This window comes from Microtus oregoni, unplaced genomic scaffold (genome assembly GCF_018167655.1).
Source record: "Microtus oregoni isolate MIOR12 unplaced genomic scaffold, Mior012 000022F_ref0000154, whole genome shotgun sequence".
NCBI classification, from domain to species: domain Eukaryota; kingdom Metazoa; phylum Chordata; class Mammalia; order Rodentia; family Cricetidae; genus Microtus; species Microtus oregoni.
In genome coordinates this window covers 26,778,133-26,794,876 of record NW_024543081.1, presented here as the reverse complement: position 1 = coordinate 26,794,876, position 16,744 = coordinate 26,778,133, and the positions used below count along the sequence as shown (strand labels likewise).

General features: G+C 41.3%; 1 protein-coding gene across 3 annotated transcripts in view; it reads right to left on the bottom strand.

Annotated features, from left to right (window-relative positions):
* Positions 1 to 16,744, bottom strand: part of Adcy8 (adenylate cyclase 8) — a 206,341-nt gene that overhangs the window by 68,474 nt on the left and 121,123 nt on the right. For 2 of the 3 annotated variants that reach the window (XM_041672606.1, XM_041672605.1), the window contains exon 8: positions 3,916 to 4,113. The exons of the other annotated variant lie outside the window; for it this stretch is intronic. In XM_041672606.1, the coding sequence (XP_041528540.1) occupies positions 3,916 to 4,113 (198 nt within the window). The remainder of the gene's footprint in view (positions 1 to 3,915; positions 4,114 to 16,744) is intronic. 3 annotated transcript variants of the gene reach the window in all.

Sequence of the window (16,744 nt, the reverse complement as noted above, 5' to 3'; positions counted from 1 at the left end):
CATTTCCCCCCCCCTCCCCCCAATCAAGTCTCCCTCCCTCATCAGCCCAAGGAGCAATCAGGGTTCCCTGCCCTGTGGGAAGTCCAAGGACCACCCACCTCCATCCAGGTCTAGTAAGGTGAGCATCCAAACTGCCTAGGCTCCCACAAAGCCAGTACTAATGCACTGATTCTTGTTGTCATATTTGGCTTTCTGTAGATTCTGGGAACGTGAATTCAAATCCTCACATTTGCCTACCAAACCATCTCTCTCATCCTTTCTGCATTTTCTTATTCATTCAGCAAGTACTTGTGCAACACTAGAAGATGTGTAATAGCCTCATTGCACATGAGACTGTTAATAAACGTATCAGTTCTTATAAACTATGACAAAGCAGTAGCATTTCTATACATTCCAATGGAGCTTTGATCTCTGTGATTCACTCATAATGGAGAGATGACCGAATCTTCATTCCTTTTATTCATGCTGCCTAAACAGAATCAAGCCTATTATTCCAAATAAAACTGCAAGGCTGCACTCAATGTTTTCATTTCTGTTTTTCCTTTTAGTGAATGTTCTTTTATGATCCAAATTTGGTTTTTAAGAACTAGGGTAGGACAGTGGGGAAACTGGGGGTTGGGATTTTAAATAATCTATGTATTAAAAATGCTAAAAGATACAGTTTTACTTAAAATGTGAATTCCTGATACTGAGAATATGTAGACATCGTCGAAATCAGGGTGCTTATTGCTGCCATAGGGATCTTAAAACCTGGAACTCTTTCCAGGGAGGTGTTTGATCGTTTCTTCTAGCCACCAGGTGGCACTATCAACCAATACCACTTTAAATTTTCTGCCTGAGGCTTTTCTTTAGATCACACCCAGATTATGAGTTTGGGAGCAAACCTGTGGAAATTTTATTTTGAAATTTAGATCTTGGGCATTTTTTAAAATTCTTTACCTAGTCTCCAATAGGACTAGGCATATGGGTTCCTCAGCGCTCCTATGTACTGGGTGGATTTTTTTTCCTTCTCATCTTTACCCAGACTGTGTTAACGTGGCTCTGTGTGTGCGGTATCTGCATATGCATGTGCTTGTGTGAGTGTGTGTGTGTGTGTGTGTGTGTGTGTGTGTGTGTGAGAGAGAGAGAGAGAGAGAGAGAGATGTTGATGCTTCCCATAGATCTTTAATGCTGTGTAATTTTTGTTTCTGAATGACAGAGAAAACACTACCCCTGGATTGATGATACCTAGAGTCAATAAAATATGGTTCCTAGCTTTAGAATTCTGTGACCTATGCTTATGCTCTTAAAGGGTCAGTGTTCTCTTCTCAAGTGTGAGAGTAGACTTTTCTCTAAGGATACCAGGAGTTAATGTATCATACCAATGCTATTCTAGCATCCTGTGTTCTGAGAATCTTGTTATTACTTTGCGAAGCTTTTAGGACACTTTCCTACCTCAACCTTTTCCCTGCCTCTTTCATCTGCCTCTTTATCACCCAAAGTTCACAAAGGATAAGAATGGACCGACTTTTCTTCTTCAAGAAAGCACGTGTAGGAGCAAGCCCTGGGCACCTGGGCAGAGGTGTGTCATGAACAAGCACACCAGCCTTTGTATCGTGGTCACTTTCAATCCAAGTCTCCAGGGCTTCAAAACTATTCCTCTCTGTCTCTCCTGATCAATTAAAAGCTGAATAGCATAATAGCATCTACTTTATTCTGGTGTCTTAGTCATTTTATACTACCAGCTGTAGATCCTTAATTGAAGCCACTTATTACATATTCTTTGCTTAGCAGGAACCTAGTCTATAGAGAGGATCTCAGGGTGAGAGACACCGAAGAAAGTCTCTGGGACCTCAGCAAGGCAACTAAATGTCTCTTTTAGTTTGCTACACTGTCCTTACCACTGAGTACCAAAGAGAACATGTTAGGTGGTACATGGCTTGTTCACCAATGAGCAGATCTCTCGTATACTGTAATACTACCCTCTAACTGTTCTGGAAGAACGCCCCCTGTCAAAGAAATCAACCCCAGACATGCATTACCAGACATTTTTTTTTTGTTCTAGTACAAGGTAGCTGCAAATAACATACAGACACTATTATCTAAAACACACTAGATACTGCAGTCTGCAGGGGTTAAGACACTAGCGAGGCAAATACACTTCTAGTGAGAAGGAAATAAAAGGGTTTTGTTCACTCCTGGGCAGAACTACAGTGTCTACATAGGCTAATGGAGAAGATTCTCTGAAAAGCCACTCTGCTCATTGTCCTAGTTCCTTTTATAGAGCACCCAGGAAACAAAATGATCTTAATTCTGGTCTGTAAGCCCTTCATTATATTATGAATAAGAAAATTACACCTGCTATTCTTGGGGGGGTGTTGATTGAGGCAAAAATGTTTCTTTCTTTTCCCTTTGCTTAGTGTGTACACACAATGGAATTTAAATTGGGAATTGAAGGTAGAAGACTTTCGGTTTAGAGTTCGTAGTCTGTAGGTAGCAATCAGAGAAACTCACTGGGAGCAGGGCATGTTCATGGAGCTGTGAATTCTCCTAACCGGGGAAAGCTTAATCTCCCAGGCAGCTGAGCAAACTCACAAGAGACTTGCTCACTGAAGCTTCGTGAAGCATTGGATCAAACTCCCGAAATTTGCTTGCAAATGCCCTGCTGTTCTTGCTGGAGGCTCCTGCAGATGCCCAACACCTCCTATGCTCAGCCAGTGAAGGTCTGCCTTCTCCTAACAGTGAAAATGCATAGTTCATCTAAGCAGGTCACTCCATGCCTCTTCCCTTCTCCCCCAGTACAGAGCTGGGGCAGAAGAAGAGAATGGAAAACGGCCACACAGCAATGGCTTGCCATATTGGAACAATTTGCCTAAGGTAAGCTTTGACTAGGAGACTTTCATAATAACCTGTGTGATGATTTATGATTGCTAAATTGACAGAATCTAGAATCATGTAGCAAAGGAACTTCTGAGTTTGTCTGTGAGGGATTACCTAGAAGTTAGCTTCTGGACAGACATGGGGTTTTATTCAGTAGGTTATTTCAGTATTTACCCTAATGGCAGGTAGCACGATTCCATGAACTGGCTCTGTGAACTGAATACAAAGATGAAAGGAGATGGTACAAGTGTTTATTGTTCTTTTCTTTCTGACTGTGAAGGCTATGCAACCGGCTCTTTCAAGTACCCTGATTTCCCTGCCGTGATATACTGTCCCCCGAACTGTGAGTCAAAAGACATCTTTTCTTCCTTTAGTATTTTGTCAGTTCTTAAAATTATAACAAACAAGTAACCAAGACAACTCATGATTGAGACATGTATGGTACCCTTCTTTTAAAGAAAGGACTACATGCTCAGTGAAGTCACTCTACTTGTCAAAGGTCACATAGAAAGGAAGAAGCAAGGGAGGAATTCAGCCTGACTCAGAATCCACAGCATATCACCAAATTGGGGTTGGAGATGGACTCTGATCCAGCAAACAATTGGAAAACTGGCTAACACCTTAAGATCTAAGAGATATAGGGTTCACTGCTGACATTTACATCAGCGTTTGAGAGTCTACATACATTAGGCTATCAGGGTTACAGAGAAATGAATGCATCCCAGAGTGGACACAGAGGCTTAGGGAAGCTACTTGTCTTCATAGTCTCAGAATGGAAAAAAACTCTTCTGATGTTTAATGAGTCAAGGCTTCCCTGTTCTTTAGGCATCTTTCTCTTAAAGCTCAGAGATAAGGATCTCTTTGTCTACCGATCATCTCCTTTCATGGCCTTCCGTCCACTCATTGTTTCCAAAGAGAGTACTGAATCGAATCAATCAAATCAAACCAAACAGGCAAGAAACGGAAAGGCAAGACCACAGCCCTTGCGCACTCTGATCCCACAAACATGGACAAGAATTTACTTGAAAAAAAGCCGCCGTGGAGACTCAGTTCTACCTTGTGCTCCAGGCTGGAGTCTTTAAACATCAGTGAGAATGGCTTGATATGCTCTCTTCTCAGCTTATCGCCACTCCGCAAGTCGATGGTATGCTCTATTCTCTTGTTAATTTCCTCAGGCCCAGACTGGACATGCAAAGCTTGTGCGAGATGGTTTGGAAGCAGATTTATTGAATTTCTTGTTAGGGCAGCCAGAGTCTAGAGGGAAAGCACATGCAAACACAATAAACCTGCTAGTCCCCTTCGGATCCAAAAAGAAATGCAATGTTTTTTTTAGATCATGTTGCATCGCACACAGTCACGGCATTCCATGCAGTTGTATTCAGAGGCGCCTACAACACTTGGTCAGTTAGCATTTGATTCAGAGAAACACAACCTGGCAAAGTATCACGTGGAGAGGAACACTCTCTTTCCTCCGTGTAGGTTCACTGAATTCCTTTGGTTGAGGCATTTAGGCAGCTGTTGCCAGAGAAATGTGAGTCACCGCTCTTTCTCTAACTAAGCACATCTCAGGTACGAGAGAAAGAGAACCAAAGAAATAGCAGGAAGTCTGTGTGTCTGAAAAGCCCACCAAAATGAGCTCCCGCCACTGAATAGATTCCAGGTTTGGATGAGGTCTTTCATTTAACGGTGATGAGAAGACTCAGGGTGCCTTGTGGCTTGCCTTTGTTATTTAAGCATCCCACAAACACAGACACTCAGATGTGCCAGGCTCTGCTTCTCAAACTTGACAAATATTAATAAGGTTTATTTTTTTTTACACATAGAATGTTTTCTTCCAACACAAACCATTATATATCTATATTTTTATATAGATATATGTACAATATTCTTTAGGCAAAAGTGCAAGCAATTCCAGCATCTCACTGTTTCCCAGGATTACACAGCGTCAGGTGGAAGGTGTACCACCATGGCTGGTAAACGGACATGGGGACATGGATGCAGAGATTGCATTGGCTCATGAGGACATAGCAGAGACCTTGTCTCTTAGTGATTCAACAGCCACTAATAAGAATCAGCTGGCTGACTCAAGCCAAATGCAATACTCAACTTACAGCTCCAATTTCAGATGGCTTATTAAAGAAAACTAAAAATTAAATCAAACAAACCATAAGTTGGCCTAAAGGAATAGAGGAGCAGAGGAGCCCAGTCCCCCATTAGGGATTTTCCCGAGTAGAAGCAGAGGCTGTGGTGCATCTGTGAGGAAGTACACACTCCCCACTTTGGTATAGACTCGCAGCCTCTGCTTTCCTCTACCAGCCTCTTCGTTTCGCTATGCTTAGAACACAGGCAAGACCGACTAAGTTACAGAATCATCCCAGGAAAGCACATGAGGGTGATGAAGCATTTTAAGATCCTTTGACCCCAATCTTTCATGCGTCTACAGCCTTGGAGAGACTTGTTCAAGAGCTACAACTTTCTCAAAACTGATATGAACCCACTGACTTCTGAGTACAAACAGAGTCATGGGCTCTAACCTCTTTGAAATCATTTAGTCCATGTGATAATGATTCTTCCTATAGCGTTGTTAGGAATAGTCAATGTCATATAAATTTGATATCTCTAAAGAACTCTATGGTAAATCTTCTTCAGAGGTAGAATCGACTAAAACCCCCTTCTTCAGTCCCAGGATAATGGGTGGAGTAAAACGTTCCAACATGGCTAATCAAAATATACCCTCACTCCACTGACATAATTGATATCAGCACCAAGTACCTAGGAAATTACTATAGAGTAAAGGACAGATGTTCAGGGGAGGTAGGCAGGAAAGGGCAAGGGGGAGAGGAGGTCAGGACTTGAAAGAAGAAAGCAGGGGCCAATATTGCAGAAAATTGAGCAGCAGAGTCCACCCCAGGTCAAGACACTAAGACTTGGTGTGGCTATGCGGCTGCAGGAATGGAACTGGTGGTCCCTTGGTAGATCTCCCATTTGTTTCACGGGCAACAACTCTTCCCGTGCAGTTTGGACACAACTTTTTTTTTTTTTCTGTCTTGGAGAGGAGGTGGGAAGGATGCTCAGGTTGCCCCTACCTAGGTGTTTATTGTGGCTAAGGGATGCCAGAATGCTTTCTGGAAGTGTTAACAGCTAGAGTTCAACAGCTGCAGTATATACATGCATTTGGAGGGAGATATCTCCATAGCTGCTTATAATTTTAATGTGCATACAGGTTTCCTTCTTCGAATTAAATCAAGCACATCCATTCTGATAGTCCATCATGACTGCAGCCCTGAGACTCCCAAGTTTCATGGAGCAGGCAAGTTTCAAAACATGATTTGGGGACATATTTTCTATAGTAGCAGCATTTACCACAAGTGCAGCTTTAGGGCACATACTCTCAAGGGAAGATCAACATTAAATCAACTTAAGAGGCCAAGCAACAGTATTTCATAAAAAGAAGAACTTGGACATTTTTTTCCCAACAAAAATGACATAGACTTGAAATAAAAAACAACCCTTGGATCACATTGAATTAATTAATTAGCTGTTAATTGCATTCTGGTAAGGTTGAGGATCAAACCTAGGGCTTTGCATACATCAGGTCAGTGCTCTATTTTTGAGCTATGTCCCACGTGAACACAAGTTATGGAGTAAGTTGTCTATTCTGCCTTTATTTTTTCTCATGCTGATGTGGACTGATGAAAAATATCACTGGGAACTTATGCTAGTCTGTAAGAGGCCCTGGGAACTGGGCATAAATTTTGTTGGTTGCTGACCAGAGTATTCTTTGGTATTCACTGACCACTTCTGTAAGGCAGGGACCAGTGAAATCTTGCCTGCTCACAGGTCCCCTCCGTGGTCCTGGATACCAGTATGCTTGTTCCCAATGAGAATGAATTTGTTCTCAACTCTCTTTTCATTTATCAGTACCATCCAGGTGTAGTTCCTAGTTGGAAAAGCGATGCTCCCACTAAAATGTTGTTGTAGGGAATCCCAACTGTATATAAGCTGCATACAGTAAAGAAACAAAATCATCTCAAAAGGTCAAGCAGATTGAAATAAGAAACAGACACCAGCCAGTCATCTACTTTTGTGTGGCTCCCAAAGCACTACAAAGGATACATGACTTTTGAGGTGACTATAGTTTGGGATGTTCTTTGACACCCTACACCAGAAAATAATTGGATTTTGTTCCATGTTCACCTTAGTGGATTGATGCTGCCAATCCTGGCAGTCCAGATACTTGTATCTTTACAGCAATTTGTTTGCAATGAGAATTGGGAAATATAAGACATGAGTCATTTGTCTACATAAAGTCATGCCAGAATGAGCTATTTTAAATCGCACAATACTTTCTATTCTTTTAAAGCCACCTAACATAGAAGAGCTAGGTTGAGATCAGGTCAAAACAGAGTTGGGTTTTGCAAATGATTCCAGTTTTAAATATACACTTTAATATAAGATTGATAAAAATGTATTATTTAACGTTCAGTTTTAGCTGGTGTTTCTAGATATTTATGAGCTCAGGATGAAGTAGGAATATATTTTATGATAATCAGATATTACTGTACCATTATAAATAGATGATGCCATAAATAAATCATGCTGTTCATCTTATATGGTGCTTTAGATATCATCAGAGAGGCAAAATCAACAGTATCAATGATAGTTATTGCTTGAGTTGAACTCTCACTTCAAACTTTCATTGTAAAACAGATGCGGTAGTTCCCAGAATTGTCCTTGTTGGTCTGCATACACTCTTCAGGCATTTCTGAAATAACTCTCTCTTCCACAGAGCTTAAGACATACCAAAGCCCATATGTGGATTACAGATCTTCTGTAGGCAAGATTGTGAAGACAGGGTCTTGCTTGAGAGTGTGGGAGTGGTGGAAATACCATGACAGGGTCTAGGGAGCTTTTGTTAGCTGTATTTGAGTGGGGGTGGGATGCTCATTGTTTGCTTTGTGACATAAAAACTTGAGATGTTTCTTCTTTTCCTTGGAACCCACTGAATCCCTTACTCCTTTCAGGTCCTGCCACTTCCCAGATGGCCGTAACACTATTTGGCCTTGGTTCCTAGTACTAGATTTAAGGCAGAAAGTACACCCGTGAGACCCATCCATTTTTCCATTGTGAAAAGGGGAGTAGGAAAGAATGTAACAGCTGGAAGATGGGGTGAAGAGCTGTGAAATGTCATAGTTATTGTCACTCAAATTCATAGAAGCTGGGATATATGTACAGTGTCCATCAACAACCAGGTGTGGATGAAAGAGGTGTTCAAGGGAACCCCATTCTCCACTGCTGAACTCTTTGCTACTGATTTAGAAGAAAAGTCATTGCCCTCAGTTATGCCCACTGGTGACCAAACAGACCTCCATGTGTAGTTATAATCCTACAGTTACACACATAATACAAGTTAATCTAAGTAGATCACACAACAAAACCAAAAAGTTACAAATCTGGGACACAGACTGACAGGAAGGAGGGGAATTGGCAGAAACATAAAGGAGACACAGAGTGATGAGGCAAGAGAGTAAATCTAGGCACATCCTTCGCAGCATTACTGCCGGTTCTTCAAGTCAACTCACGCAGTCTCAGGACCAAAGCCTTCCACTTCACTCTTTCCCACCATGTTCCAAGAAGCACACATACACACACACAAACAACAGGGTTCTGCATGATACTATGGTTCTGTAGACCAGTTGGCCAGGAAATAAGAACCTAATATTTGCTTCCTTTTGCATCTCTCTCTAGCTACATTGAGGCAGGAGATTTGGTCTTTTTGTATTGGCAGTTACCCGTGACAATGCCTCATATTTTATAGTTGCTCAGTACATGTTTGTTCAAAAAGCTATGTACTTAGATCTCCTAATATATATGAGTGAGGTAGAAGCATGCATGAGATCAGTAGACACAAGACTTTAGGCTTCTGCCCTGTTCCGTCCTGAGCGCACACATGTTCTTCATCTTCTTTCAAAATGAAATCAGACATAGTCACCTTCTGGGAGTGTATTCTGAGCATACATTGTCCTTAGCAGAGAACTTGTTTCTTGAGCATGTGTGTGCTTGTTCATTAGTCTCTGATCTCCTTGAAATAAGGCACAGTGCCCCATGTATGACCAAGTTTCTATCACTTGATGTGTTTGCTAGGTTTTTAATAAGTATGCATTGAATGAACAACAGAGTGGATGGATGTAAGGGTGTCTATGTCAAGATTACCTCTAGGGAAGTGTCACTGGTCTTTATTATTAAGTGCCATGTTATCATTTCTCATTTTCCTCCAACGTAACTCTAAATTTTGAAAGATCCTCTGTACCAAGCCTTGCTAAATAAAAATCATATTTTCTGAGCTTTGCTTCTGGTTTTTGGCCACCAGATCATCATGAAATAAATGACACTACTACCATGACAGCTGACATTACAGTGAAGAGCAAAAACCTTTAAATTTTAAAGCATAAAAGCATCCCTGTGGTGCCTCTCAGTATGAGGTCTCCTTTGCATTCTGGGACTTCAGAGACTGCCTTTCAGACTACATCTCCCAGTGCTACTAGAGAAGTCCAAAAGTGATAACTTTGAGTCTTTTCTGGAACCGAGCCCTGACAAACTTCAGCTCAAGCAAGTCCCTTTAGCTGATTTGCTTAAGAAGGTTAAGCGAGGGAAAGGATTCTATAGTTTTTTTGCTCCACTATTAGGTAATTGTGGTATCCTCGATATCCAGTTACAAGTGGGTATGGCTTAGGGACAGCTCACTGCTGATTTGGATAAACCTATAGAGGATAACACAGTCAGCAAACCAGGACTTCACCAAAGCTTCTCCCACTTGACCTGAAGCCTGTCAGTTCTCAAAGTCTGCTTATTTCCAGTTCCAGACGAGTCTGCACTGAGAAGTAGGATGATCAAAGTCTGGTTTAGCTGGTTTTTGGACCACCCTTCCATCACCTTTGGGGCATATCTTATGCCTGGCCTTGAGCATCTGTCATTCCATTTGCCTGTTGTCCAAAGTGCTTGGTCTGTGGAAAAGAAAACCTTTCAAGTTCTTATGTATTGTCCTTGGTCCTAAAGAATGCAAGAATAATATTTGGACTGGATAGGAACATCCCATGTACATACAGTAATACAATTCATTTTCTATATCGTTTGTTAAAATACAAATTCAATCATAAGAGGAGGCTTTTCCTTTACAAAAGTTTAATTTGTCTTTTTGGTGGGTGATAATCATATAGTAAAAGGGCACACAGTGGTGTTATACCATATACATATGGTAGGAAGTGAATCATACTAATTTGCATATTAACTTCCTTAAATAATTACCATTTTTCTTTTTAAGAAAACTCTTGGGATAGTTTTAGCACTCTGGATTTGAGAGTTCAGGGAGAATGTTGCCCTGTTTGGAAAAGATAGAATTATGTTTTCCCTAAATCTAGGGATGAGAAGCACAGATTTCTTCAAATGTGAGTTGATATTTTTTTTTTGAGAAGGCACAGAGTAGCATTTAGAGAATCATCAACTTGGGTGACATTTCCTAAAATATCCACATAAAGTCTCCAAAACATGAATGTAGTATTGTCCCCTTTTATGGGAATGAGATCTATAGAAATTTGAACCAGTCCCTACAAGCAAGGCTCAATAGTCAATGACACAATTTTCCTTGTTTTCATGAAGAGAAAATGAAGTATCACATCCAAATAATGTGTTTATGCATTTTTTAAGGTAAGAATCTGATTTACTTTCTCATAGTACTTACAGCAGTAAGATTTGCTCTCCACACAAAGCTAAAGCAATGTCTAATGAGGTCTTCTTGTGGGAGGAAGTCCCAGTATTCTGGTCCAGAAGAGCCTTTATGTAATTCATATGGTCTTATAGCTTATACGCCAGGAAATGAAATAACTAGGGTCTGAATGGCCCCTCTATTTTCTGAATTAAGAGTCCAGAATTTTCTCAGAAGCCTATCAGAGGATTCTACTTCTGTCTGTAGCTAGTTTCCAATGTCCAGAGATGTGTGAATGGTGTCAGTTCTGGGTGCAGGCAATCTGGGCCACTGATAAATCTCACCTTAGGGAAGAATTCAGGGTTTCCAGATATGGTCTGAATGATGATGTGATGGGGACAGAAAGTTCTTTGCAACCAAAAGTCTTTGGATGTCCTTTGTCATCTTCTGTGTTGCAATTTCAAGCTCTCCCAGATGAAGAAAATAACACACGAGCAGCAAGGCATCCCTACCATTGGCTGATCATGCAGGAGGCGTTTACTAATTTTGTACTAATTTGCATCTTATGAGCTTACTCTTGACCTTTAGCTAGTATGATTGAATGGCACCATTAAAACAGCTTTTGTATTTGGGGACTTAAACCCAGGAACATTTAAGCAAAAACTCCCTGTCTTTTCCTTGTGTGCTCTAGATGGTGCCCAATGCCTCACCCTTGCTGTTCAGCTCATATTATTGGGTCACGGTTTGGGGAGCGGGGATACTGGTCTTCATTTTTTATTTGCGATGGGATATGCACAGTTTGTCAGCTGTGGCTGAGCCTTCACCAGCAACCAAAATTTCAGATGTCTGGGTAGAAGTTTCAGAACAGTAGACAGAGTCCAAAAAGCAAACCTTCAGCATCTGAGCCCTAGTTTCCAATCCCTTGTCCAGTTACCCCAGCAATCACAATTATGAACAAATGTCTTCTTACATTGATCCTCTCCTGTCTGAGAAGCTTGCTTAGATTGCGGATTCTGTCACTCAAATGGGGAAATGTGATTGCATTTGAGTTCTTTCACCCTGGGCTATTTTTTAACAAAACGAGGTAGCTGTGAAACTTCTGCTGGTTTCTCGAAACAACATGGTACATCCATTTACAGGTGACCAATTTGAAGCCACCCAATGGGAAGTGCAATTGCTAATGGAAATTTCAATCTTAAAATAGTGTGTCCACGGTAATGCATTCAAGAGATATGGCAGCCCCAGTCCTGGCTTCATGTCAGGTTAGGGGAGAATAAAGGTAGGGACAGGGTCAGACTTAGGGAGGCACAGGGACTCCTGACTCAGCTGAGAGTGGGAGAGAGAGGAGTGGGCACATAATGGCTTGTTTATGGGACACAGGCAAGTGTGAACCCAAGTGACCCTACCACTGAAATCCTTGGGCCAATATGTCCGGCTGTGGCTGGAGAGGTGACCACTATCCAATGGACAAAATGATCTTGTGTCCACAGCCTGGAAATTTTCACCCCAGGAAGTGAATGTGGAATACAGACTAGGACCCAATTTACTCAATCCTTCCCACTCCAAAATAAAATGCGTTGGTTTTTGAAAAATATCAATACTATGAGAAAATGCAGTTTAGGTCAATGTGCCAGCATGTACATGTTTATATGTATATGTGTTATTTTTTTTTAATAGAAATTGGGGAGGGGGAGTTTAAAAGTGCCCTAAACTTTAATCTCCTTCAAGAAGAGAAGTTTTGTTTGAGTTACTGATAAAGGATTCATGTTTGGTGTTTTATGTCTACTAGAATAATTTGTTCAGGTACAATTATATAATATGCTAATCAAATGTAGTTATCAATGTTTTATTTCTTACTTTTATATGTGCATATATACGCATGCGTGTGAGTAGCATATATGGGAATGCCCATGGAGGCCTGATCTTCTGGAGCTTGAGGTACAGAGTTTGAAACAGGACAAAATGGAGATGAGAAGAAACTACCTCCTAGGTTGAAAGTGTTTGGGACTTTGGCTGTGTCTTCTTCCTCTCACTGTAGCGTTCTTAGTACACACTTCCCATGAGAACTGTCTGATCAGTCCAGCTTCTCATGGTTGCTATTGCTATCCTCAGTGCTTGTTCCTGAGCTGATATCTCTCTTTATTATTATTATTATTGTTTTTAGTTTTTCATTGGTTATTTTATTTCACATATGAGCAAGGATGGTGAGTTTATTTTTATTTTCTAGTTTTGCACAGAGTCATTTACAAACCCACACATACATTGATAAGGATTAAATTTTATTATTGGTTGATATAAAATAAATAGAATTCAAATATATAGCATTTAATAAGAAATGAAGGAGAAAAATTATTATATAAAATAAAAGCATAAACAAAATCCAGAGATAATTCACCAATCTCATCTACTTTCCTGAGGTAAGCCACTGAAATTTCATATTGAGGCCTACTCAACTCAGAATAAGCATGCATCGAACAGCCACCATGAGGCTGTACATGTTAACAAAAAAAAAAAAATCCAGTATCTGTGCTTGGGTGGAATTAGATTACCCCAGGGCAATGAGACATTTCGATGTTGCAGAGCAGTGGTATTGGTAAGAGATGGCAACTGGGACATACCACTGAAGAACTGGGGAAAGGTCATTAGCAACCAGTGCAGTTTTGTTTGCAAAGAAAAAAAATCTAATAGAAACAAATTTCATTGTGTCAAAATACTAGAAGCTATCCCTTATGATGTAAGCTTGGAATCAATTGGATGTAGCTTAATGAAAAAAAATTTATAATGGACAGGGTCATCCTAGGCATTGGAAAAGTAGGTGCTGGGACCAATATAAAGCAAATGCCACTTCTCTAGCCCCAAATTTGGAAATTTAGGAAGTGAAAAATTCAGGTATGCTGTTTTTCTTCAGATATATTTCCATATGCTTAAAACATTATACTCGAAAACCTCATCTACTTAGGAGATTGAAGCAAGAAGATCACAGCTTCAAGGCCAGCGTGGATTATAGAGTGAACTTAAGGCTGACAGGACCAACTTCGTGTGACCTGTCTCATAAAAAAGAAGAAGAAGAAGAAGAAGAAGAAGAAGAGGAGGAGGAGGAGGAGGAGGAGGAGGAGGAGGAGGAAGCTGAGGATGTAACTCAGTGGTGGAGTGTTTGCAGGCTCTGGTTTCCATCAAACAAAATGAAAACAAACAGATTCCACCATATGATCAGCACTGATTCCTATTTGTCAGGCCACAGTTTGTGACATGCAAATACTAAGTCATCCTTGATGAAAGAAGAGTCCTTTTGACCTGCTTTAAAAAGTTCCCAAGAAAAAAAAGAAAAAAAAAGAAAAAAAAAAGAAAAAAAAAAGTTCCCAAGGTCCCAAGGAGGAGCAGAAGGAGGGAGAACATGAGCAAAGAATTCGGGACCACGAGGCGTGCATCCACCCACTGAGACAGAGGAGCTGATCTACGGGGAGCACACCAAGGCCAGCTGGACTGTGACCGAAAAAGCATGGGATAAAACCGGACTCTCTGAACATGGCGAACAATGAGGGCTGATGAGACACCAAGGACAATGGCAGGGGGTTTTGATCCTACTTAATGTGCTGGCTTTGTGGGAGCCTAGCCAGTTTGGATGTTCACCTTCCTAGATATGGTCGGAGAGGACCTAGGACTTACCACAGGGCAGGGAACCTGGACTGCTCTGTGGACTGGAGAGGGAGGGGGAGAGGAGTGGGGGGAGGGGGAGAAGGGTGGGAGGAGGGGGAGAAGGGTGGGAGGAGGGGGAGAAGGGTGGGAGGAGGGGAAGGGAAATGGGAGGCTGGGAGGAGGTGGAAACTTGTTTTTTGTTTATGTTTTTTTTTCTTCTTTTCGCAGTAAAAAAAAAAAAGGTTTAAATAAATATAAAAAAAAAATTCCCATCAGTAATGCCTAGAAAGTAACCGCAGGGTATATGTTTTCCATTTGTCAGCTTAAATAAAGGTTTCTAGTTCTGCCATTCTGTTTGAGCCACATCAATATATCTAACGTCATCTCTTTTGCTTACATCTACCCCAGAACTTCGGGGGAAGGAAGGGTAATTAGTCAAAGTTAATGAGTCCAATTGCTTGTTTAATCTACTAAGCACTCCATGAAAGCCTTCAAACCAGCTTGCTTTTCTGAACAGGGTGAAAAACCAGATCCTCTAATGACTCCCTGAACGAACTCAGCAGCCGTCTTCAGAGTCAAGCTCAAGGTAATCTGGGGTTATCCCAGGAAAAGCCAGCTTACTGAAACAGTATAGATTTAACTACAGGGAATTTCCTGAAGTCTTCCATGTTCTCAGCACCAGCCCAATAGATGTCTCATCCAGGTAGCATCAAAACCCAATCTACCATTAAAATCATTAAAAACAAATAGTCCGTAGAGAAAGATTTGCCTTCAATTTTCTGCATGATGAGATTAATGATGAACAGATTGATGATGAGCAGAAACAGTAGACCCCGGGAAAGCATCTTCCCTTTTAATATCAGTGTGCAACCTTTTGAGTGTTTTCAGTGGAAATAATTTGAGGCTAATTTCTGTGCAGGGAAAGGGAATCCCGTGCTTTGGTTTGAAGCAATGGAAAGCCAGGCTAAGAGGGCAGATTTGCTTTTCTCTCCCTCGCTGCCATGCTTTCTTGTTCCTGGCTTACTTCCTCCCGTAGTTCAAACATCACTTCCTTGGAAGGTTTTTTTTCTGATTGCCTCAGGTCAGTCTCCCGTTCTTTACTACAGTACCCTATAATCAGAGCAATGCTCACACTGAGCCTGGTGTCCACAAGAATCAGCCCTTAGCCAAAAGTTCCTGACCGTTGGGGCAGCCGTCTCCATTTCTCTGTGCTCACTCTAGCACCTCAGCTAGCCAAGGGCAGTTACTCAATGGGTAGTTGATGAATGCATGAACGAGTGAGCGTCTTGGTGGGAGAGACTTGCTCTTCTTGAACGTGATAGCTAAAATGTGTTTGAACATAGCATGTTCCTGTCTTGTGGGCAAGTATTTGTACAGAAAAGGGCCTGATGCTTAGTTTGTAGGTTAGTATTAAGGAGTAGAAACAAGGAAAGGATTAAATCCTAGGGATGCTACCTGAGAAGAACACAGTGATCATGCTAAAGAAGAACGTTGAAAGTAGACAGAGTATAACTGCATTTGGGACAATAATTAGGTGCTTATCTCCATGTAATCAAAATTCAAGCTATACATAATGCTAATATAATATGGTTTCAAACTCTGGCCGTGAAATATTTTTTCCTTCAAATTCTTTTACATTGTTTTACGATTACAGTTTAAAGATGACCCTTATTCTATCCCTTGATGACTGTGAATAGCAGGTGTCCTCGTCACTTCCTAAAGAGTCATGGACTCCTTGAATTTGGAAGGGAAGATTCTGAAGTAGTCATAGCTCATACAATACTGCCCCAGACCCTGGCATGTGCCTGTGGTGACCAGAGCAATGGACTTGACTGCTGGTTTAGCCGTTTCAGCTTTGCCATTGTACGCCTGCATGTGTTGAGGTGTGGAGAGAAGTGTAGCTAGCCAAAGTGCCTTAGCAAGTTGGTAGGTGGAGAAATCAGGGCAATCCCTTCATTCTACTGAGTTTCCATTTAGGCTCTATTCATCAAGGGTCACTTTCTGGCCACATTTTGGGACCCACAGAGATTTATCTGAAGATCACAAAGTTCACCGCTGCTAGGACCAGTTTGTCATGAGGAACTGCATGATCAGCAGCCTGCAGGAAGACTTTAACCAGGGAAGCTATTGGATGAGAATTCTACCTGTTCTTCCAAAAGATTTAGAAAATGGACCTTAAGAAAATACCCAGTGGGGCCTGCGCAAATCACAGCACCCTTGGGACGATCTGTCTCATCCCTGCCAGCCCAGCCAGCACCTCTCTCAGCATTTCATTTTCTTTTGGTCTCGACATCACCCAGTCCAACTGGAACTACATTGAATGGTTGATTGAAGATCTTGTTACTAGGCAGATAGTCAAGTGATGAACAGCTAGCTACTTAGGTAATGGAGAAGGTTACATCTGGTCAATTCCTAGGGCTATGGCATAATATTCTAAATAGCTTTTCAGAGCCAGTGACCTATTTGTCTCAGAACACACACACACACACACACACACACACACACACACACACACACACAGTTTAGAGTATTGACTGACTTGAAAAA